General features: G+C 48.8%; 1 protein-coding gene and 1 long non-coding RNA gene across 5 annotated transcripts; both read right to left on the reverse strand.

The window, feature by feature from the left end:
* Positions 1-487: 487 nt before the first annotated feature.
* LOC141023297 (uncharacterized) lies at positions 488-22,128 on the reverse strand. The gene is made up of 2 exons (XR_012184191.1): positions 22,045-22,128; positions 488-678 (listed from the first exon to the last, which is right to left on the reverse strand). It is a non-coding gene; the product is annotated as an uncharacterized lncRNA (long non-coding RNA).
* On the reverse strand, positions 14,687-22,051 carry LOC141023296 (uncharacterized). Of its 4 annotated transcripts, none has more exons than XM_073499897.1 (9): positions 17,326-22,051; positions 17,088-17,243; positions 16,972-17,007; positions 16,759-16,848; positions 16,614-16,677; positions 16,340-16,541; positions 16,121-16,258; positions 15,598-15,874; positions 14,687-15,507 (listed from the first exon to the last, which is right to left on the reverse strand). In XM_073499897.1, the coding sequence occupies exons 5-9, from the start codon at positions 16,649-16,651 to the stop codon at positions 14,948-14,950; spliced, it is 1,215 nt and encodes a 404-aa protein (XP_073355998.1). In that variant the 5' UTR covers positions 16,652-16,677; positions 16,759-16,848; positions 16,972-17,007; positions 17,088-17,243; positions 17,326-22,051; the 3' UTR covers positions 14,687-14,947. The 4 variants fall into 4 exon arrangements, with proteins under 4 accessions (XP_073355998.1, XP_073355999.1, XP_073355996.1 ...); XM_073499898.1 differs by having other exon boundaries at positions 16,759-16,854; XM_073499895.1 differs by having other exon boundaries at positions 16,121-16,541.
* Positions 22,129-23,855: the final 1,727 nt, after the last annotated feature.

Consider the following 23,855-nt stretch of genomic DNA (forward strand, 5'->3'; position numbering starts at 1 on the left):
ACAATGCGTCCTTCCTCACCTCTAGGTTTTTTTTCCCTCAAACATAATCTATCCTATCGCGGCGAACGACCAAACTGAAGAAACAGGCTAAAATAAAATAACATGAAACCCTAGCTTGGCTGCACCATGGCTGCCAGCTCCTCTCAAGTCTAAAATCACGATGAAGGATTGGTAGGCACATGTCGTCCTCTCCGAGGTGGATCACGCAGCAGGGCTGGAAGGCACATGACGTCCCCTACATGGTGCACGTAGCAATATACATCACCGACAACGGCCCCGCGCGGAAATATGCATCGCCAGCAATGCCCCGAGCAATGGACGCGCGTTGATTGATAATCCCAATCTATCAAAGCCTATACTGATCATTTGCATGCACACCCTTTTGTTTTCATTCCCATGTCCTATGCACCGCTGATGGTCAATCTAATGACCCTTCCCATATTCTACACACCAATCTCACGATCCCAAAAAAAATACTCATGATAGGTTACTGACACCCATCACAGGGCAAGTCTCCAGCTTTTCTTTACTGATTCTTGTGGATTATGTAGATATTATTCCAAATTGATATGCACAGCCACAATGGCTTTCCCTAAAAAAAACTCTACGAGTGCCCCAATCTCCTCGACTGCGCCATCGGCTCCATCGAGCAAGCAGACCATCTCCAGTAAGTACCATCTGCAGAGATCATATAGAACTGATTTAAAGTTTAATCTTTTGCCAACAACAAGAACAGAAGCGAGAGTACAAATTTCTAGATGGTATTGATGTTTGTGCAGGGCAAATCAACAGAGAAAGCTACATGTAAGACTATACGAAAAGAAAAAAAATACAAAGGAAGAGCAATGCAGAACCAGCAGCACAAAAAAATCAGTAAGGTTGGTAAGACTACGAGGTAAGTAACAAGAAAACTCAATGACAGTATACCATTTGGACATTCATCAACCTGGTCTTCCTATTATGCCCGTGCACATGACTAAAAGTAACAGAAAGTGTACAACATAGAAAATTGAGGACACAGGAAAGGGCACCAGATATGTAAGTTCTATTAAGACAGTATGAATATGTAAATTGATGCTGAATTCAGAAAATTGAACAGGACACTGGAAAGGATGAATATGGAAATTCAGAATGTCGAAAACCCAAGCTACAAGTGTGAGTGGTGTGATGCAATTTTCTGGTAGAGCAAAACTTTAGGTAGAGCGAGAAGCATGTCATCTTTCGTACTATGCTGCCAACAAGGCAAGGTTGACTTGCCACCACTGAGAGAGCCGCCAGCTTACCCTACAAAATTGCTAAGGAAAAAAACTACATGCAAATATCATGTTGTACATCTCCATGTTTGTTTTCACATCAGTGGGAGAAAAGGTAGACACAAAAATAAACAATGGATGCAGACCTTATGTATTCAGAACGAATGGCCAAAAAGACCACCGAATATGTACTCTACGATCTTGAAGGTAAGGACAAACCACACAACGCGTTGTTGTACACCTATGCCACTACAAATGAGGTGAAAAAATAGGATTAATGATCAACATTAGAAGATAAAATGGAGCCAGCAGATCCTAAGGCTTAAAACTATGTTGGATAGAGATAATAGACTAGCAAAAAAACTCAAAATGGCAAGGGATAAATTCGAAGAAGGTGACTATCACAACATGAGATTAATATCACGCAACATGACATCTTCAATTGAAGTTGCAGCCTTGATTGTGAATGATACAACAGAGAATAGAAAATGATGGGATATCATTGTTCAGTATAGAGACACGTGGCCAAGAAGAATACCATAGAACCATTCAAAATTCATGGCTCTGCAGTGCCATTAATGCGCTCCTATGGAGAAGATGGGTACATAGGAAATGTACATTACATATGAAAGAAGGTGCAAAGGGCAAGAGAAAGCATGCAACAATGTTAGAATAATATGAGAATCATACACAACAACATACTAACCAATTGGAACACTTGATGGTGGGTGAAAAGCTTAAATTACAGTTAAATGTGGATGAGCTTGCATGAATTTTGCAGTACAGACTAGGTTCGATCAAAAGACATCAAGTAAACCTAAGAACGGAATTATGTGCTCGCTTGCAAGAGGCAATAGAAAGAGGAGATACAAGGGCTGAACAGGTGCGAAGGAGAATACTGTTAGGTTGATCTCTCCACCAATGGGCCCAACGGCTCATTGGGCCCTTGACCCATGCCCTGATCGGGGGCGTCCAGCCCAAGCAAGGCTGGTGGGCCCCTGTCGCACAGTGCTATAAAGAGGAGGTGGGGACCAAGGGCACGGGGTACGAGGATCGTCACCGCCACTGTTCCCCACTCCTAACCCTATCCGATCCAGAGGGAGGCACTGAAGCGATGGGAAGCTCCACCGCTGCCACTGCCCACACATCCCCCGTCGCCACCACCTCACCTCACTCTGCCATCACCGGCCACCGTCACCATGGTCGGCACCGGGAGCTCCTCGAGCCACAAGGAAAAGGTAATACCTATCATCACTGTTGCCGGAATCCTAGCCTACACGATCTCGTGATTCTATCAATGGTATCAGCCAGAGATTGGTTTAGGATTTTTGGCACAGAAAAGAAAAGGAAATCCCCTCCTCCCCAAGAACCCTAAAAAGGCAGAGAAAAGCAAACAAAAGAACACAAAAGTACACCAGAGAAGGCCTTGGGCGGCCGGCAAAGTGCGCCGCCACTCGGCCGCGCCTGTTCCTCTTGATCCCCACACGCATCGGCAAGCCGAGGTGCAGGGACGAAGAACCAACCCCACACGGGGCAAAGGGCACCACCACCAAGCCGTTTGACGGCGGCGCGTTCACCCTCGAGGTGCTCGCGCACGCCGGCAAAGGGGTCAGCGGGGGCGCCGCATCGAAAGGCCGCGACACCTCTCTGCTCTCCCTCTCTCGCGCATATAGGAGGTTAGTGGATGGGTAAAATCAAGAAGAGGGAAAGAAAGAATCGCGACAGCGGTGGCCGTCGCCGGCGACTGCGCGTGGCGCGGTGGCCCGACGACCCGTACAGAGGCCGCCGTCGCGAGCGAGAGGGAGAGGCGAGGGGGAGCAGAGGAGGCGCAGCCGTCGCTCTCTCTCTCTCTCTCTGCGGAAGAAAGAACAAGAAAGGGAAAAAGGGGTGAGGAGCTCGTGGCGGTGGCGTCGCGCGCCGTCGCGCCGTCATCGGCGGGCCGCTCCACTCGCGCCGTTTTCGGGAGAGAAAGACAGGAGGGCAACAGAGTGAGGGGAGCTAGGGTTCGCGAGGCCCGTGCGGGCGGTTTTTGTTCGCGCGAGAGCCGCGGAGAACCGATCGATCGAATCGGACGGCCGGGAGCAAGTGAGCACGCGCTAACGGGCCGTGGGCCGGTTTCTCACCGCGGTTGACAGGCGGCGCTCGCCAGCCGGCTGTGGGCCAAGAGCAGCAGGCCGCAGAGCGACGCGCTGAGCGGGCTGTGGGCCGCCGGCGTGAAAGAAACGGCCCACGCAGAGTTTTCTCTGATAATTTTTACAGAGCACAATTTTGATGTTTTTTGTTCAGTTTTTGGGCAAATTTTCACCCAGTTTTTCTATTCAAATTGATCCAACGAAAGATTTGCTTAGAAAATAAGAAAGTGACAGAAGTGCTTCTGAAAAGTAAAAAGTTCATGGATTTTTTATTCATGTTTGTTCGCTGCAAATAAAAAAATATATAATAAAAGCGCTCTTTTAAAAGTGAATAGAACTAAAGTAAAAGATTAAATTGTTACTTCTCTAATGCAATTTTGAATCAACTGGTTAAAATTGCTTAGAGAGTAAAAGAGTACAGAATTATTTCTGAATAGAATATTGTAAAGTTTCCGCTGCAAAGTAAAAGTTTTATCCTCCAATTAAATTGGAACCAACGAGAAAATTTTTAATTGGAAGAACAGTTTTTTGAGAGAAGTTTTTTCACTTGTGGGTGAAATCAGATGCAAATAGCTCTGCTATGACAGTAGAAAGATATTAGATTAAAGTTTAATTATGGTACTGTTATTTTCTGACCAACGTTGATGATGACAATATTATAATTCAATGAGTCTTATAGTTAAAAGTTCAAATCTCTGATATGTTTTGTATCAAAGTGACAAATTTTCAAAAGCATTTGATAAAGACTGAGAAATGTATATTGTTAGTTTTCCGCTGCAATAAAGTTGATAATGATGACTATTTTCTTAGCAAAGTTGCTTAATAGAAATTTTATCATCACATTATTTACGAGTTATATGTGTTATTTCCATTTCTGCCCAACGGTGATATGGAATTAATGTAGAAGGATGATGTTTTGTTCTAATTCTGCCCAACGGTGATTTAGAATATAAAAGAAAGTTTTAAAAGTTTAATGTGCATATTTTTTTAACCAGATCAACATGGGGTTATTTGTATGCTCATTATTGTTGATTATTGGCTAATTTTTTCTCAGACTAAAAGTTTTCCATGCCTTCATTCGTGAAAGCAAATGCCTGGGTACTTGTGACCCGAAAGATGACCAAGAAAGGTCATAATGTGAGGGAGTATGTTCTCTCGAAAGAATGGCTTCAAAAGAATAATTCTTGGATATTAATATCCAAGAAAAGAAAAGAGATAGATCATTGAGAGTCTTGGTTGACGAATGTCTTTCATGTACTCTCTATGAAGAAGATTTTTCAGTCAACATGATTTGAGATGAAACAAGCAACATGCGTGTTTAATTTGACCAACGTCGGATCAAGCATGTGTGTCAAAGAGCATTCGGATTTATTTATAAATTTGATGATTGAATATGCAGTCAAAAGAGCCAATTCTGGCATTTATGTCCCTTACAGGGAATTATCCGCATGGCGGGAAAAAATGATTATGATAAAACCTGCATGGCAGGAAAAGTCTGGGAAAATCCCTGCGTAACCCGTATGGCGGCAGAAATTTTCTCAGAATTATCCTGTATGACAGGAGAAAGACATGATGACTCATGTGATTTTAATGTGTCCCACTCTGGAAGAAAAGTATGGAGTAGCTATTATGCTTTCCTAGTATCGACCATACATCTTATGTGTAACGGTCATTAAGCACTCAATAACTCCGAAGAGAATAAAAGTTACAGACGAACCTAAAGATAAGAATGATATGCAAGTGTGACTTGCAAAAGTACTAATGATAAAGAACTGTGTTGAGTTTCTGAAATGGAATAAGGAAAAAGTACTCCCATACCAGTTAACAGATAACTTCAGTACATATGAAGTAATCAGATAAATGAAGTAGATACTCAAAGTTTCCTCAATTCACAAGAGTTGTGAATGGTTTTTCGAAATAGTGGCAGAAAAGTTCTTGCCACATTCCGAGGGGGAGAAAGAAATATGAGATATCCATTAATGAAGAATGTGATCGTCTGGGGGAGTACGATGATCATCATAATACCCCTCAAGGAAAGAAAACTAAGGAATACTAAGACAGTGCTTAAAGTGCCATAAAAAGAAAGTTTTAACAGAATAAACCCAAATAATAAAGTTTAAAGATACGACATTCTTAGTGAAGATGGAGTAATCTGGGGGAGCATGGTATGAAGATACCTAAGACTCAAATAGATTGTATCTGGGGGAGCATGTTGTATGACCTATACAACACCCGTTGTTAGCTCTATAAAGGAGGAATAATTAAACATGGATCTTGTGATAAAGGTCCCTGTAAAACCTATTGCCTCTTGGAAGTGAAAGACTACAATTAATTTGCCTCTTGGCAATGACAGAGCAACAACAACCCCATATGAAAGAAGTGCCAGTACCTGAGACACAGATGGTCTCAAGGAATGAGAAAATCAGATACTTCTGATTACTATAAAGTCTATGTTAGTGAAATTCAAATGGAGGTTGATCCCACCTCATTTAAAGCGCTCAATCGAGTTTTGAGAAGTGTCTGCTTATCTAAATGATAAGAGACTATGTGAGATGAAATGAAATTGGTGAATTCTGACGATGTTCGGGACTCATGAGTAATTTCCAATGGAGCCAAAACAGTAGGCTGTAAAGAGTCTACAAGGACAATGTGACTCCAAAGGAAATATGTAAAGGTGTAAAACACGACTAAAATCGAAAGGTTTTTTGCGCATTTTACACTGAATAGATTACAATGAGTGTTGGTAGCACATCATGATCTGAGTTACATCAGATGAAAGATATTATGATCTGAGTTACATCAGATGAAAGTAAAGAACACAGGGGATACTGCCTGAAGAAGTCTTTTATGGACTAAAGCAATCAAATGTTGTTTTGGGTTAAAGAAAATGAGAGGACAATTGTGTTTGTATAAAGTTATAGAATGGGAATTTCATTTCCTATATCTTGTACATGCGGATAACATTCTGCTTGTTAGTAGTGATGTTAATTCGACTGCAGGAGGAAAAGAAGTTCTTGTCCTTAAAGTTTAAAAGAATGTCTCTCGTTATAAGGATCGAGATTCACCGAGAAAAGAATAAAAGGGGTATTAGGTGTGTCGCATGGGCATGCTAAGGAAAGTTTCTAAAGTATGCATGCGAGAAAACCTACGCCTGTTCTTATAGTAAAGGGTAATGATTTTGGGAACTTTAGTGTTCCAAAAGTCAATACGAAATAGACCAAATGAATATGGTACCATATGCTTCAGCTGTTGGAAGCTTAATGAATGCAAAAGTATAACATTATCGTGACACAGTTCACGTAACCGGGTTGTGTTGGTAATGTCCAGTCCAGATATAGATCACTGGAATGGATTCAAGGATATCGTCCTCATGCTGAAAGAAATAAGTGCTCTCAAAAGATTGTGAGTACAAAGACAGGACTTGTTGAGGATATAGACCTTAGAGTCACCCGCGAGGAGGGGCCGGGTTACTCATATGGTCATTGCCAGAAGCCTGGCGCCAAGCTTGAAGACGGTGGGCTAAAGATGGGCTTAAGACCCGGATATGGCTTAAGGCCCGTAGTTGCAATCATTGTTATGGTAGAACTTGTAGTGTAAGGCAAGAATAGTTGAGAGTCCGAGCCGGACACTCTTATGAGCCGGCCAGGACTCTGAGAGCTGCAGGGCGTCAGCCTCCGTATATAAAGGGACGACCCGGCAGCGGTTTAAGGCAGAGAACAATCTCATCGAGAGCCGGGCATAACAGTTTAGCTCCCTGGTGATCGTAACCCTAATCAATACCACCTCAAACTGGAAGTAGGCTTTTACCTTCACCGTAAGGGGCCGAACCAGTATAAACCCTCGTGTTCCTTGTCCCGCATTAACCCCTTCAAGCTTCCTAGCTGCGATGGCTCCACGACTAAGTCCTAACTCAAGGACATCTGTCGTGACAATTCCACGACAGTTGGTGCCCACCGTGGGGCCAGCGCACGGTGGATTTGAGTTCTTGAAGGGCAGCTTCGAAGGGCTCAAGGGATACGCTGTGGGCCGGATGACCAAGAGTCGTCGCAGCAAGCTCTATATCGACGATGCAAACTGGGGCCCCGACGCCGGCTCAATTGAGTACGGGTACCGGGTCCCCTTCGGCGGAATTCATGTTTTCTTTGGCAAGATTGGTGAGCCGGGCCCTGAGCCGGATCTTTGTGCCGATCTTATCGAGACGGCTCAACGTGCACGACCCGCCCAGGCCCGGCCTGCCTTACGGCACGCTTTTGTGGGATGTATCCATGGAGGGCCCTCTGATCAATCTGGATCTGGTGATGAGGCGGCCGCCGGCTCTGACGGCGAGTCGTCCACCGATGAGTCAAACTCGTTGTATCAACTCCAAGATGGCAGGCTCATGGGTTGTTCCGATGGTGACAGTATTCCGGACCCGTTTGAGCCGCCAAGTCAGGTTGGAGTCTTTATGGCCGGTGCGCAGCCTGTTCAGAACCCCGCTGCTGGAGCGGGAAACCCGGTGCCTTCTCCGGATCAGGTACTAATGGATCTTACGGACAAGATGACGGCGCTGTTAACCGCTACGGTTGACCCGGCAGATCAAGCTCAGCATGATGCGGCGGTGGCGCAGTTAAAATTGGATCTAGTGAAAGCCAAGGAGGATCTGGCAGTAGAGGGGATCAGGATGGCTGCGGAAAGGGCGGCTCTCGACGCCCAAACCCAGTTGATTCAAGCGCAGTCCTTCCGGCTAACGATGGATCAAAACGCGTCCAATGAGGTCCTGAGAAGGAGGCATCAAAAGGCCCAATCTCGACTCCCTCCGGTTTACAATCCGCGAAACCTCTTCAACACGCCAGGTGCAGGGTCTAGTAACCCGCCAGGGGTCATAGTGCCCGGGTCTGGGACCCCTATTCAGCCACAAGTGATGGGGCCTCCCCAGGTGCCCCCTGCCCCGCCTCAGTACGTACCAACACCCTCGGGTCATTATAATAACCCGCTGGAGAACATGGTCGCCGCGGCGGCACGGCTGGCGGCTCTCCCAGTTGACGGCGACTCTCCGACGGCTATTGAAACCCGTCGGGTCAGGGAACTCCTTCAGACAGCACTGGCGCAGCAAGAGGCGTATTCCTACAGCCGAGACAGGATCCACTCGACCCCTCGTCCAGGCCGGAGCCCGAGTTACAGCAGACACATGGTCTCAGCGACCGGTTCAAGTAACGTCCGACGCCATGACCCGCCCCCTGGCCATGGCCCGGTTCATAACGGAGCCTTTCACGCAGCAGACCAGGACAGAGCGCGGCAAGAGGCGGAGCAGGTGCCTCAATTGACGGCTTACCCCCGGCTTATCCGACGACTTCCGTCGACGTGGGTATCCCTACCATGACTGGGGGTGTCCCTTGTTTAGTACCAGCTATCCGCAATGAGCGTCTACCCAAGGACTTCAAAGGCCCTAGGAAGGTGCCTAATTACACAGCAGACTTACAGACTGCAGCCTGGATCGAGAGTTATGAGATGGCTATGGAGCTGCTGGAGGTCAGTGAGGCGGCCATGGCTAAGTATTTCACCATGATGTTAGATGGGACTGCCCGCACTTGGTTGAAAGGGCTACCACCAAATTCCATTGGGTCTTGGGCTGAGCTGAAAGCCCGGTTCATCCAAAACTTCAAGGACACCTGTAGGTAGTCTATGTCAATTGTGGATTTAACTAACTGCAAGCAGCAGGAGGGTGAGTCCATGACACATTGGGTTCGCCGGGTTAAGGAGATAATACATTCCTCGGATAAGATGGACGCCGGCTCTGCAGTCTTAATGTTGGAGCAGAATTGTCGTTTTGTGCCCCTAAAGATGAAACTCGGGCGGCTTAAGCGCGACTGCAATGATATGGGTACACTGATGGCGGCTCTTGTCAAGTACGCCGATTCTGATGGTACCAAGGACCCCGCTTCAGATGATGAAAGGACAGGGAAGGAAAAGAAGAACGGCAATGGCAAGGGTCCTCAGCATAACCCGGGGAACCAAGGAGGAGGCAAGCGCAAGGCCGACGGCGGCCTAGAGTTCGTGGCCAACGCCAGCTCACAAGGGAATAACCAGCGACGTAAGGGGAGGCCCCCCTCCCCGAGGCGGCGGGTCAGGCCCGACGCTGGAGCAGCTGTTGAATGAGCCTTGTCCAAGGCATGGCTCTAGAGAGAAGCCAGCGACTCATCTATGGAAGGACTGTGCAAAATAATGAAGGCCTTTAAGAATTACAATGGCCCGGGCGGCGGCTCAGGCGCCGGCGGTTTTCATGGCCCGGGCGGCGGCTCAAATTCCAATCCTCCGAACGGTCAAGGGGGCTTTAATCAGCAGTCTGGCCAGGGTCACCAACAGCAGCAGGGGGGTTATCAGACCAATCCCAAGCAGCTTAGCGGTGGACAGTACCATGTATTCACCACCAGTCTGTGTAAGCGAGACCAGAAGCTTCATAAGAGGGCCGTGAATGCTGTCGAGCCGGCGGTTCCACGCTACTTGCGGTGGTCTGAGCAGCCTATAGTGTGGAGTAGAGAGGATCACCCACCCCGGGTAGACAATCCAGGTCACTTGGCCTTAGTGGTGGCTCCTTAGGTGGGAGGATATAAGTTCACTAAGGTGCTCATAGATGGAGGCAGCAGCATCAACATCCTCTATTATGAGACTTTTCGCCGTATGGGATTGGTTGATAAGAACCTCAGCCAGTCAAACACTATCTTCCATGGTGTGGTACCTGGTTGGCTTATCCAGTCGGCAAGATCGAGTTGGAAGTGGCCTTCGGAGATGAAAACAACTACAGGGTGGAAAAATTGACCTTTGAGGTGGTCAAGATAAGAAGTCCGTACCACGCTATATTTGGGCGGCCGGCTTACGCCAAATTCATGGCACGGCCGTGTTATGTTTACTTGCAGCTCAAGATGCCGGGTCATAATGGGACCATTACGGTTCACGGCAGCCGGAAGGTGGCCTTGGAATGTGAGGAAGGCGATGCAGCTTATGCAGAATCTGTTTGCGCAACAGAGGAGTTGAAGTTTTACAAGGACAATGTTGACCCCACTGATATGACCTCTTTGAAAAAGCCGACTACGGAGCATGAGCCGGCAATGAAATTTAAGTCGGCTGATGAGACTAAACTCGTTGATTTCACTCCAGGAGATTCATCTCAGCAGTTTAGCATCAGTGCCAACCTGGATCCAAAATAGGAAAGCACGCTCATCGAGTTCATCCGTGAGAATAGGGACATCTTCGCATGGAAACCTTCGGACATGCCAGGTGTACCTAGAGAACTCGCTGAGCACACTCTCAATGTTGATCCGAAATTTAAGCCGGTCAGGCAGTTCCTTCGGCGGTTCAATGAGGAGCGGCGGAAAGCTATTGGTGAAGAGGTGGCCCGGCTCTTGGCGGCCGGGTTTATTGTTGAAGTCTTTCACCCGGAGTGGTTGGCAACCCGGTGCTCGTGCTCAAGAAGAACGGCACTTGGCGGATGTGTGTGGATTATACGGACTTAAACAAGGCATGTCCGGCTGATCCTTTTGCCCTTCCCCGTATTGATCAAATTATTGATGCTACGGCAGGTTGTGCGCGCCTAAGTTTCTTGGATGCTTATTCCGGATATCATCAGATTAAAATGGCAGTTAAGGACCAGGAGAAGACGGCGTTCATCACTCCCTTTGGAGCCTTCTGCTATGTGTCTATGCCCTTTGGACTCAAGTGTGCACAGGCGACTTACCAGCGTTGTGTACAGAACTGCCTTCATAAACAGATTGGGCGCAATGTTCACGCTTATGTGGACGATATTGTGGTCAAGTCCATAAAGGAGGAAACCCTGATAGATGATTTAAGGGAAACCTTTGATAATCTCCGGGTCTACAAGATGATGCTTAACCCGGCCAAGTGTGTTTTTGGTGTTCCTGCGGGCAAACTTTTGGGTTTCTTGGTTTCTGACAGAGGCATTGAAGCTAACCCGGAGAAGATCAAAGCCATCACCTCCCTAGCTAAGCCGGCGTGTATAAATGATGTTCAGCGCTTGGCGGGTCGCATCGCTGCTTTAAGCCGGTTTATAAGCCGTTTGGGTGAGAAGGCCATGCCATTATATTAGTTGATGAAGAAAACTGATAACTTTGTCTGGAATGATGCAGCTAATACCGCTTTTGAGGATTTGAAGAAGCAGTTGGCAGAGCCCCCAGTCCTTGCTGCTCCGGTTGATAAGGAGCCCTTATTACTGTACGTGGCGGCGAACACATGAGCCGTCAGTGTGGCTGTGGTGGTGGAACGCAAGGAAGAGGGTAAGGAGCATCCGGTTCAGCGGCCGGTTTATTATGTCAGCGAAGTGCTTATCGAGTCCAAACAGCGGTATCCGCATTGGCAGAAGCTTGTTTATGGTGTGTTCATGGCAAGCCGGAAGCTTAAGCATTATTTCCAGGGCCATCCCATAACCGTGGTCAGTTCTGCCCCTCTTGGTGATATCATTCAAAATAGAGAGGCCACAGGGAGAGTGGCTAAGTGGGCTATCGAGCTCGGACCTCATGGTCTCAAATATGTGCCACGCACTGCTGTTAAATCTCAGGCCTTGGTGGATTTCATCAATGATTGGACAGAGTCACAAGTGCCCGAGCAAAAGCCGGATAACACATATTGGACTATTCACTTCGATGGGTCCAGGCAGTTGGAGGGCTCGGGGGCTGGAGTTGTATTGGCTTCCCCTCAAGGTGACAAGTTCCATTATGTGCTACAATTGATGTTTCCTTGCACTAACAATGCGGCTGAGTACGAGGCCTTGCTCCACGGTCTTCGGATGGCTAAGGAGATGAGCTTGAGCCGGGTCAGGTGTTTCGGTGACTCAGACTTGGTGGCTCAACAAGTATTAGGCAAGTGGGACTCTAAGGACCCTCTCATGGCGGCTTATCGCCGCGAAGTTGATGCCATTGCTGGGCACTTTCAGGGCTACCAAGTAGAGCACATTGATCGCAGGAAGAACGAGGCGTCTGATGCTTTAAGCCGGCTAGGCTCTCAGCGAAAGCCGGTGCCGCCTAATACTTTCTTGGATGTCCTGTATAATCCTTCTGTTAAGCTGCCTACAGAGGAAAACTTGGCTGTCCCCGACCCGGAGGCACGACTGGTGGCGGCTCTCCATATCATACCAGACTGGACAATGCCCTATCTGGCTTACATGACCCGGGGCGAGTTACCTGCGGATGAAACTTTGGCCAGGCAAATAACCCGGCGGGCTAAGTCAATGATCGTTATTAATGGTGAGTTGCACCACCGCAGTGTTACGGGAGCGTTTCAGCGTTGTGTTTCCCCTGAGGAAGGTCAAGAGATCTTGCGTGAGATCCATGAAGGGGATTGCGGCCATCACGCCGGCTCAAAGTCTCTTGTGGCCAAGGCTTTTCGTCATGGTTTTTATTGGTTGACGGCTCATGCTGATGCAGAGGACTTGGTCAGTAAGTGTGACGGTTGCCAAAGGTTCTCGCGACGAGTTCATGTACCGGCTCAAGAGCTGAGGATGATCCCAATTACTTGGCCCTTTGCGGTCTGGGGGCTTGATATGGTTGGGCCTTTCAAAAGGTCCAAGGATAAGAAGACCCACCTTTTGGTGGCAGTTGACAAGTTTACCAAGTGGGTTGAAGCGGAGCCAGTTAGCAAGTGCGATGCAGCCACGGCGGTTCAGTTTATGAAAAAGGTGATCTTTCGTTTTGGTTTTCCGCACAGCATTATCACTGACAATGGCACCAATCTCTCCAAAGGCACCATGGACGAGTTTTGTCAACGAGAGCATATCTGACTTGATGTTTCCTCAGTGGCTCATCCTCAATCCAATGGTCAAGCTGAGAGAGCTAATCAGGAGATTCTGAAGGGTATCAAGCCCCGGCTTTTGGTCTCTTTGCAACGGACGCCGGGTTGTTGGGTGGAGGAGTTGCCCTCCGTGTTATGGAGCATCAACACTACTCCTAACAGGTCTACAGGTTTTACGCCTTTTTTCATGGTTTATGGGGCAGAAGCAGTCCTCCCCAGTGACATCCGTCATGACTCACCTCGAGTGGCGGCTTATGTTGAGACGGATAATGAACAGGCACACCAAGATGCTCTTGACTTGTTGGACGAACAGCGTGATGTGGCAGCAGCCCGTTCGGCAATTTACCAACAAGACCTGCGCCGTTATCATAGCCGCCGGGTTAAATCCCGGGTCTTCCAGGAAGGCGATCTCGTGCTCCGGCTCGTCCAGGATCAAACAGATACACACAAGCTGTCCCCGCCTTGGGAAGGGCCCTTTGTGGTCAGCAAGAACTTGCACAACGGGTCATATTACCTCATTGACATACGGGAGCGCAAAGATTCACGTAAGTCGGAGGAAGAGACCCGTCGGCCGTGGAACATAGCTCAGCTTCGGCCTTACTACACTTGAGCAACCGGCTCTCGTAATGTACATATTTCTCTCAGTCATGTATATATTATGATAAGCAATAAAGCAGGACTTCTGTCCTTTTTCCTCCTCCAAAGATGTACGTGTTGTTTTTCATTACAAGATTACATGATAACTTAAAGGAGGATCCAGCTTATGATCGTGTTCGAATCTAGCTATGAGCAATAAGGTCACTTGGGGGCTTCCTGTTCAAACATGGGTCGTATTCGAACCAAAGAGAACATAGCTGTCGATACCCATTTGATTGGCAAAGTGCCGAGCTCATTGGGAGGTTTCCTTTGGTCATATTTGAATCATAGTTTAACCCCTCTGAGAACTGACGTGGATCGTATTCGAATCAGCGTCGTTAAACAATTCTTAAAATCACTTGGGGGCTTCCTGTTCAAACATGGGTCGTATTCGAACCGAAGAGAACATAGCTGTCGGTACCCTCTTGATTGGCATCGCCACACCCACTGGGGGCTATATGATCGCATTCGAATCCTAGCATAACCCCTTTGGGCCGGGTCTCTGGTCGTATTCGAACCAGAAGCCCCTAAGTTCCTCTGCTTTATAGCAAGTTCCGTCTGTTTATTTCCAAGTGTGTACGGCCGGGTCTCATTTTGCTGGCTTAACTTTGGTTTACAGTATTAGCTGAACACACTGGGTGTTTTAAAGCTAGGTAAACCGGAATTGCGGTGTCAACCTTCCTACCCGGGTTATCTAAGCCGGCAGTATGCTTGCAGGCCGCTGAGTATGTTATTACGGCTGTATTTAGGATATTATTGAAGACCAGTCCTTTTTTGATTCATATTCCGGGTCATCTAAAAAACCTATGCTTCTCAGGGTGGTAAGCCACCTCAAGGCTTGTGATTTGTCTTTCTCTGCAGGATAGTTACAGGCAACTATTTTGAGAGTAAGGAAAACAAATGATTAATTGTGACCCGGAGAAACATAAAGGAGACAATTTCAGCAGACTTCAGCATTCAAGGCGTGCACGATGGCATGACAAAGATAAAGTACTGGTTCTACTCTATTACAAGACTCATTGAGTCCAAAAGGATGAGGCATTGTTTGCTAAGCCGCCAGCCGAGTTACGACGCTTGTTGAGTTGAAGTCTCCGGCTCGTTCCTATCTTCTCCTCCGGCTGATCCCAAGACCTGGAAGGTTGATGACTTCTAGTCGATGCCGCTGAGAGCTTCGAATTGGGCTTCCTCGTCAATTAACCCCGCCGGGTCAATCTCCGGGGCGAAGGTGTGCTGACGAGCCGGCGGGATCAAGTTGAGGGCTTCATAGCGCGGAGTAGGGATCCTCTGATTTTCTGTATCGTAGCCCGGCTGGTACTTAGTCAGATCTGTATCATTGCCAATCAGAGTGGCCACCGGGCGTACGGCCTTCACGCAAGCTGCGAAGTCTTTCTGATCGAAAGCGGAGCCGTCTTCCTTCAGGCTTGGATAGCCAAGGGCGATGTCCGCCGGGTCTAACTCCGGCAGGAACGCCTTGGCCCGGCTCAGCGCGGCGATCGCTCCGGCTCTTGCAGAGGCCCGTCGCAGCTCTTTGATCCGTTGAGGCAGTACAGCGAGCCGGCGAAGGACTTCTGCCAGGTGAGTCGGCACCTCGTTGGATAGGGCCACCACAGCTAAGGCACGCTGTGACCCGGTGTAGAGCTGCTCCACCAGGGTATACACGGCCTTCAGCTTGGTTACCACGCTCTGGTTGAGGTTGGCACTTCTGGGACCTGTTTAACAGAATCAGATAAGCCGCCGACAAGGATGAATTATGAGATATAACATTTCTAAACTTGATGAAAGCCGGTGAGGCGACTTACCGAAGATTGCGGCCACCATCTGGGACACCTGGCGCTTTAGGCCAGAGAGCTCGGCGGTCTTCTCGGAGAGAGTCTTCTCCGCCTGTTCAGCCCGGTTCACCAATGCGGCCTTCTCTTCGGCCCACGCCTTTCGCTCAGCGTCAAACTCCGTCTTCAGCTTCTCTTGAGCGGCGATGCTAGACACAAATTTGGCATTTGCCTTCCGGGTCTCCATCTCTTGCATCTTCAGCCGATTCTTGAGATCAGCCATGTCAGCCTCTAGCTTCTTGCCAGCAGCCTGCATACATTTCCGGGTTATGACATGAACAGTTACTATATAAATTTCAAGTCCCAAGCGTTTTCCAAGCAAAGACACTTGGCACTTGGGGGCTAATGCATATTGAATGTTTTTATCTACAAATGGCCGGTTCAATTGGGTAAGCCGGAACCTAAGTCTACAACATATTCAGTCATAAGTCGTCGACTTGGGGGCTAGCATGGTAAAGGTAACTATGCAGTAAGTACTAGGACAGCAGAATGATACCTCAGATTTCTGCTGGATCTGGTTCACCATGGCAACCTCTGCGTCCCGGCTCTTGTGCACTTGGATGATGTAGCCAGAGACGAGCTCTCCAATGCTCAGGTTGGTGTGGTCGGAGAGGTCCAGGTTCACCCGGTGGGCCTGCAGCAACTCCCCCTTAGCGGAGCACTTAGCCAGTGCGGTAGGTCTCCCCGGCTCAACAAATTCTGTCCAGGTGATTACCACGTCCGGATCATTTGCTGGTTGAGCCGAGCCGGAGGCCTCCGGGTTAGCAGACGTTTCGGCAGCTGCCTTGTTAGTTGGAGCGGCGGCTTCGGGAGCGGAGGCAGCTGGCGGTTCTTGATCTGCTGCCTCCGGCTCAGGCAACTCCGGCTCTTCGATTGGCTTGGCTTTCTTCGCCCTCTTGGTGAGTTTGGCTTGGGCACTGAAAGGACAGAAGCGTTAAGCACAAAAAGGGTAAGTAAAGACAAGTATAACATGAGATGGTTGTCATTACCCGGGCGCGGTCTTGAAAGCCGGAAGACTCGACTGCATAGAGTCGCCCGAAGAGGGGGGGTCTCCTGATAATTTGAGTCAGAAGAATTGAGTGGCTGACGGATAACACCCGCCAACGGATGAAAAGGGTACAAGTGGGAAATAACCTCAGTTCGGCGCTTCCTCGATGCGTCAGGTAGCCCGAAGGAGAGGTCGATGTCCTTGTTGGTCCGGGTGTGACGCCGGCTCTCATGAACCTGTCGCTTCAAAATAAATTGAGGATCTTGATAAGCTAAAGGATGTGAAAAGCTTACTTTCCGGGTTACCCTTCGGACTTTCAGCCTTGGCAAGGGCTCCGAGTCGGAGGAAAGTGACATTACCTCTTCAACAACCGGGTTACTGGCTCCGGTGTCATCCTGTTGATGAACAAGTGTTGGTAAGGCGGACAAGAAATAAACAATAAACACAACAAAGAGCTTACAGGTTCAGGGGTTACCTCTGACTCGGAGCTGTCGCTTAATTGCATCAGCTCCGAAGCAGTTGGCCTACTCCCCTTCTTGCGGGGAGCGGTTTTCTTGGCGGCTTTCTTCGCCTTTCTGGCCTTCTTGGCCGCTTCGTGGTCATATTTGACCCGCCAGAACTTGTCATCATCCTGAAAGAGTACAATGAGGTTTTCTTAAAAATGATTCAGATGAAAGTTATGTACAGATAAGATGCTCAGATCAGCGGCTTACCGCTGGGGCTGGGTTGGTCTTGCAGAAGGGGGCTAACCCGGTCCTTCCGCAGTCTGCCAGGCTCTCGTTCAAGAGAGCCTTGGTCATCTCTTCTGCAACGTCTTCAGGAAGATCATTGCGGCTGTGTCTCTGAGGGTCGTCCTTTCGGCCCGTGTATTCACACATTAAGCTGGGGCGGCGGCTCAATGGGATCACCCGCCACGAGATCCAGACCCGGACCAGATCGATTCCATTCAGACCATTGCTCAGGAGAGCTTTGATCTTGTTGATAGTGGGGAGCAGAGGTTGGCGCTCCGCTTGAGTCAGCTTGTCTGACAGTGGGTGAGTCGGCTCCAGACGTGAGGGGCGAAAGCCGGGCAACGGACTTTCATCAGCCGGCGACGTGTCTTGGCAGTAAAACCACGTCAGATTCCAGTCCTTGGGGTGGCTGGGCGGCTCTGCGTAAGGGAAAAGGCAGTCCCTTCGCCGCTGAATGGAGATGCCACCTAGCTCTAGACTTGGCCCATTGGCGCACTCATTCTGACGGTTCAAGTAAAAAAGCTCTCTGAAGAGCAGCAGACTAGGTTCTTCTCCAAGGTAAACCTCGCAGAACACTTGGAAGTTGCAGATATTGGACACTGAGTTGGGTCCTATGTCCTGCGGCCGCAGATCGAAGAAATTCAGAACGTCTCTGAAAAACTTTGAACCGGGCGGTGCGAAGCCCCGGCTCATATGATCCGCAAAAATCACTACCTCCCCGTCCTTTTGGCTGTGGTGTCTCTTCTGATGGGTCAGGGGCACGGTAGGACATGATGTCCTTCTTGGGCAGATATCCAGACTTAACAAAATCCGCTAGGGTCTCATTGGTGACATTGGACCTCATCCAGTTGCAAGTAATGGAGGCTTTGGGAGCTTTGGGAGGCATGGTGAAAGTCGGCAGTCTATGATAAAAGGAAAAAACGTCCGGGTTAATTATGAGCCGGAAGAAATCTACAGTTCAATGTCAAGGTGGCGGCTTATGAAGGGGACTAATGGTATACACTTAAGTGCATCGGGCTATTTAAGCCGCCAAGGGATAGAGAGTAATTTGATTGTCTACAGGCCTTATCACAGCTAAGCCGGAAATTTTATGGCGCATGGTTTTCTTTAAGCCGGAAGGTTCTATGGCGCGTGGTTTCTTTAAACCGGAACTGTAAACCGCCGAGATTCAATGATTGCAGTTTTTTACTAAGTGTGGTAAAATGGGTTTCACACATCGCAGTAAAAAATTTGGATCAAAATGGTCGGGCAAAAGGAAAGTTTTTAGACCTAGAAACAGACGCGAGGAGGTTCTTGAGCTTGAACAAGGCTCTTAGGCAGTAAAAAGAGGGATATTTGCATGTGAAATGGGTCTTCAACGTCTACCGCAGTAAGTCTATACAGAGCTAAGATCAAAAAGGGGCAGTAAAATTCAAATCTACTGAGAGCCGCGATGAACTACGAAGAACAGAGGAAGAACTATGAAGCCCTAGTGCGGATCTGCCCTATGGAGTGGCGAGGACTCACCGGAGCTGAAGAGGAGCGGAGGTTGCCGCCGTTTGTCTGGACCGAGTCAGGGTGATGCAGCGGCCAAGGTTGACGAAGTCCGGGGGCGCGACGGCGGTGGCAGTAGCAGAGCTCGGGCAGGGAAGCAGTAGCGCGAGGAAGAAGATGAAGGAGAGAGAAGTGGCTGAAAGCCCGTCGGGCCGGCCTATTTATAAGGCGAGTTCATAAGTGGGCGCGAGAATCAAGGAGACCACGGCGTGGTTATCTCCCCACGAAACGCCTCGATTTTCGGGATGACAGTAAAGAAAAAGATCCGTAGCGGATCTGGCGGAGTAAAAAACGGGCTTAATGGAAGATGACGTCATGGCGGATTACCCGGAGCCTAGAGGATGATGTCACGCCGGGTTATGGCCTTCACGCAATTGTAAGCCGGCGATTTTCTGTCGAAAGGATTGAAGATTGACATGAGCCGGCTCAAATCAATCTGGGGCCTAATGTTGAGGATATAGACCTTAGAGTCACCCGCCAGGAGGGGCCGGGTTACTCATATGGTCATTGCCAGAAGCCTGGCGCCAAGCTTGAAGACGGTGGGCCAAAGATGGGCTTAAGACCCGGATATGGCTTAAGGCCCGTAGTTGCAATCATTGTTATGGTAGAACTTGTAGTGTAAGGCAAGAATAGTTGAGAGTCTGAGCCGGACACTCTTATGAGCCAGCCGGGACTCTGAGAGCTGCAGGGCGTCAGCCTCCCTATATAAAGGGACGACCCGGCAGCGGTTTAAGGCAGAGAACAATCTCATCAAGAGCCGGGCATAACAGTTTAGCTCCCTGGTGATCGTAACCCTAATCAATACCACCTCAAACTGGACGTAGGCTTTTACCTTCACCGTAAGGGGCCGAACCAGTATAAACCCTCGTGTTCCTTGTCCCGCATTAACCCCTTCAAGCTTCCTAGCTGCGATGGCTCCACGACTAAGTCCTAACTCAAGGACATCTGTCGTGACAATTCCACGACAGTTGGTGCCCACCGTGGGGCCAGCGCACGGTGGATTTGAGTTCTTGAAGGGCAGCTTCGAAGGGCTCAAGGGATACGCTGTGGGCCGGATGACCAAGAGTCGTCGCAGCAAGCTCTATATCGACGATGCAAACTGGGGCCCCGACGCCGGCTCAATTGAGTACGGGTACCGGGTCCCCTTCGGCGGAATTCATGTTTTCTTTGGCAAGATTGGTGAGCCGGGCCCTGAGCCGGATCTTTGTGCCGATCTTATCGAGACGGCTCAACGTGCACGACCCCTTCAAGCTTCCTAGCTGTGATGGCTCCACGACTAAGTCCTAACTCAAGGACATCTGCCGTGACAATTCCACGACAGGACTCGTGAAATATACAGCGAAATCCACAATTGTCGCTGACTTTCACACTTGGATTTTTTGTGTGGAAAAACTCTAAAGAATGAATCAATTATCATTAATATGATGTAAAGATAATGTACAACATGATATGAGGCTGAGGGACAGGCAAAAAGGTTAAAGAAACAAGTACCCGGAATTGATAATGGTTGACAACAACGATAACCATTTTAAGTTTTTCGCTCCTATGACAACGAGTCAAGTGTTGATGCCAAACACACTGACACAGAGTTATGCGTTGTAAAGGAGAAAGTCCGGAATCATGTAGAAATGCTTGAAGCATAAAAGCAACAGACAAGTGTTTGCAGATCTGCTTATTAAAGGCTTGCCGCCCAGTGTGTTCGGAGAACACACAGTCGACATGGGTTTTATGGTATAGTCTAAGATTTCCGGACAATAAAAGGGCCCAAGGTTAAAGAATCTGTTTCAAAACAGAGGAGTGTGTTGTAGGTGTTGATTCTATCGGGAATGAACCGTGATGATGAGACATGCTCTACATGCAAATCTGTGATGGAACAAGTACTTTGAAAAGAGTTATTTCAAAGTATAAAGTTAAAAGTATAATGATGAGATCAAGGGGGAGAATGTTAGGTTGATCTCTCCACCAATGGGCCCAACGGCTCATTGGGCCCTTGACCCACGCCCTGATCGGGGGCGTCCAGCCCAAGCAAGGCTGGTGGGCCCCTGTCGCACAGTGCTATAAAGAGGAGGTGGGGACCAGGGGCACGGGGTACGAGGTTCGTCACCGCCACTGTTCCCCACTCCTAACCCTATCCGATCCAGAGGGAGGCACTGAAGCGATGGGAAGCTCCACCGCTGCCACTGCCCACACATCCCTCGTCGCCACCACCTCACCTCACTCTGCCATCACCGGCCACCGTCACCATGGCCGGCACCGGGAGTTCCTCGAGCCACAAGGAAAAGGTAATACCTCATCACTGTTGCCGGAATCCTAGCCTACACGATCTCGTGATTCTATCAAATACTACTACCATGCGCCATCCAACTTCATAAATAGCCTAAGACACAAAAAAAATAAACTATCAAAATGCTATGGTAATATATGGGTGGTTGGATACACAGAATTATTTGTGACATTCATGTGCAACGCGGCTTGGCTGGAGAATCAATCTATGCTACAAGAAGTAGGCTAAGCAACATAAGAAATACCTGATATTGTCGATAGAATTTCTACATAAAGCTCAAGGACTTCATAAGAGACATGAGAGAAAGGGAATACTTTGGAAAAAACACTCGCAATTGATAACCTACTGACTTTATCACATTTCTTATTTTCTTTTCTATAGCAAATGAACTAACAATGAGGATGATGTGGTCAAGAACATAAGCTACACTGAAATATTCTAAAGGTAGGAACTAAAATCACACTTACAGTTGCTACTAGCCTTTTTAGGTAACCATAAGTGGATAGAAAATTAGTACACTGCAAACTGTATTCAAAATAAAAATGGCTTTTGTATGCTAATATGGCAGAAGCCGCAGGACGAATATGAACTACTACTGCCAGAAGTACTGGAAACATGCATCAACATTTGATGGAAATAGCTCAATAATAAAAACTGTGGGCACTATATATTATCTGATATTTGAAGCTTATTCTATTGAACATGCCAATAGTGACAACATCCACGCATCATTATAGTTCACATGTAGAATGCAATGGCACCTATTTCATATTCACTTATTAAACTTAATTATATCTTTGGGAAATAGTGCAGCAATAGCTAATCTCAAATAACTAATTACTTATTAAATTTGTTGAATATGAATGGGAGCAGGAGGGGCCTACACTGCCAATACCGGTCCCAAATACGGGAAAAGTGGACGGCATATATAGATTTACATCTTTAACTAACAAGTTGTGCCTTAATTTCACTATATTTGTTCAGCCATACACCTGTAGAAAAAGGATAAGAAACAGGAAAAAAAGAGTGAGAGGCAGCAAAAGGGAGAAGGGAGGAACCACAGGTGGAAGAATGAGCCGCCGAAGTCAGGCTACCACTATCGAGGATGAAGATTATCTGCCGGGCCTCCTCCAACCCGCAACTTCCAATCTACTCCTGCTATCCCTACATCGCCGTTGACCGGCCTGAGATATTGAGCAAAAGTACAGGGAGCCAAATCGAGTCGAGCTGCAGAGGTGCGTGCAGGTGGTGCGAGCAAGGCCAGCAAGGAATTTAACATGGAGGAATCAAGTCCGCGGCGCAAGAACTCATCGGCAGAAGTAGATTTGGAGCGAGTAGATAAAAGAAGGAAATGAAAAGGGGATCAGGTAAGAGCCGCGTATGAGTGTGTCAAGGTGTGAGTGTGAGAGAATAAAAAACAAAATTTTAATGGGTGAGTGCGATAGAATAAAGGAAAAGGTTTAAAATCAACCGGATGATCCCACGCGAAATAAGCCTCGTCCAGCTTTCGACACGCGTCCTTTCTGGCTGGCCCCACGCGCCGCTTACCGTCCGCCTTATCTCCACCCACGAAGCCACAGCCATGCATTATCAGCGTGTATCGTCGTCTTCCTCACGCTTGCTCTCTTTCCCCCTCCTGCAGATCCCCTCTCTGTCCTTAGCAAATCGACAACCACACTTGCCACAAGCTCTGCTCCCCCTTCTACCGCTGCCCGCTGTTGCAGAGCAAAAGGGGAACAGCCAATGACTAGTAGCACGGCGTCGACCTGCAGCTTCCCGCGCGCCGCCTTATTGCTGCCGGTGTTGCAAAGTGCGGCGGTGATGCGTCGCCGGTGCTCCGGTGGAGCGCCCGGTGTTGCATAAGAGCGCCGATGCAGCGGCCTCCCGAAGCTGCAATGGAGCATCTCCGTCAGTACTCCGGTGACGCAACGGTGACCGCCGCGAGGAGCCGACGAGGGGCGCTGCAACTCCGGTCCTGTTGCCTTGAAGACGTTGGGAGTACCTCCGGAGCTGCAATGGAGCAACGTCGGGTCGCCGGAAACATGAGCGGAGATGTAATGGAGCTTCGCCGGATGCCGTCGGTGCTGCGTTGGAGCTCCGTCGGGGCTACAATCGAGCTTCGTCGGACGACTTTGGTGCTGCATTGGAGCTCCGTCGGGGCTGCAATGGAGCTGTCGCCGACGGCTCACGGTGCTGCCTTGCAGCGCTCTCCGACTACTGTCGAAGCTACAGTGCAGCGCTTGGTGCTCCAATGGAGCTCTCGCCGGCGGCTGCAGGTGCTACGTTGAAGCGCTCACCGGCGGGCTTGAAGCGGCAGTGCAGCGCTCGGTGCTCCAATGGAGCTCTCGCCGGCAGCTCCCGGTGTTGCATTGCTGGGCTCGGCGGCGGCTCCCGGAGCTACGATGCAAAGCCGGTGGCAGCTCCGTTGTTGCAATGCTAAGCTTGCCGGCGGTGGCCATGGTGCTTTTGCAACTTCGGCGCGTTCCTGTCTTGCTACGGCTAGACGAAGATAGAAGCAAGGGGTTGGCTGATGCGGTGTGCGGAGTAGGATGGTGTGCGTTGACATTTTTCAATGGCTGAGATGAACAGCTCGGACGGCTGGTGACCCGGCTGATTTCTCTAGAATAAATGTGTGGACACGAGGCTATGTACATGTACGCTTTTTTTTGAGAACGCTATGCACATGTACGTGAGC

The sequence above is a fragment of the Aegilops tauschii genome, chromosome 5 (genome assembly GCF_002575655.3).
Source record: "Aegilops tauschii subsp. strangulata cultivar AL8/78 chromosome 5, Aet v6.0, whole genome shotgun sequence".
Classification (NCBI taxonomy): domain Eukaryota; kingdom Viridiplantae; phylum Streptophyta; class Magnoliopsida; order Poales; family Poaceae; genus Aegilops; species Aegilops tauschii.

Excerpts from the sequence above, each read along its gene's own strand:
- LOC141023296 (XM_073499895.1), bottom strand. The coding sequence starts at position 16,651 with ATGCAGTCGAGTCTTCCGGCTTTCAAGACCGCGCCCGG. Across the intron at positions 16,542-16,613 it reads GCTTTCAAGACCGCGCCCGG|TGCCCAAGCCAAACTCACCA; the intron begins GTAATGACAACC and ends CTGTCCTTTCAG. Across the intron at positions 15,508-15,597 it reads GATGGTGGCCGCAATCTTCG|GTCCCAGAAGTGCCAACCTC; the intron begins GTAAGTCGCCTC and ends TCTGTTAAACAG.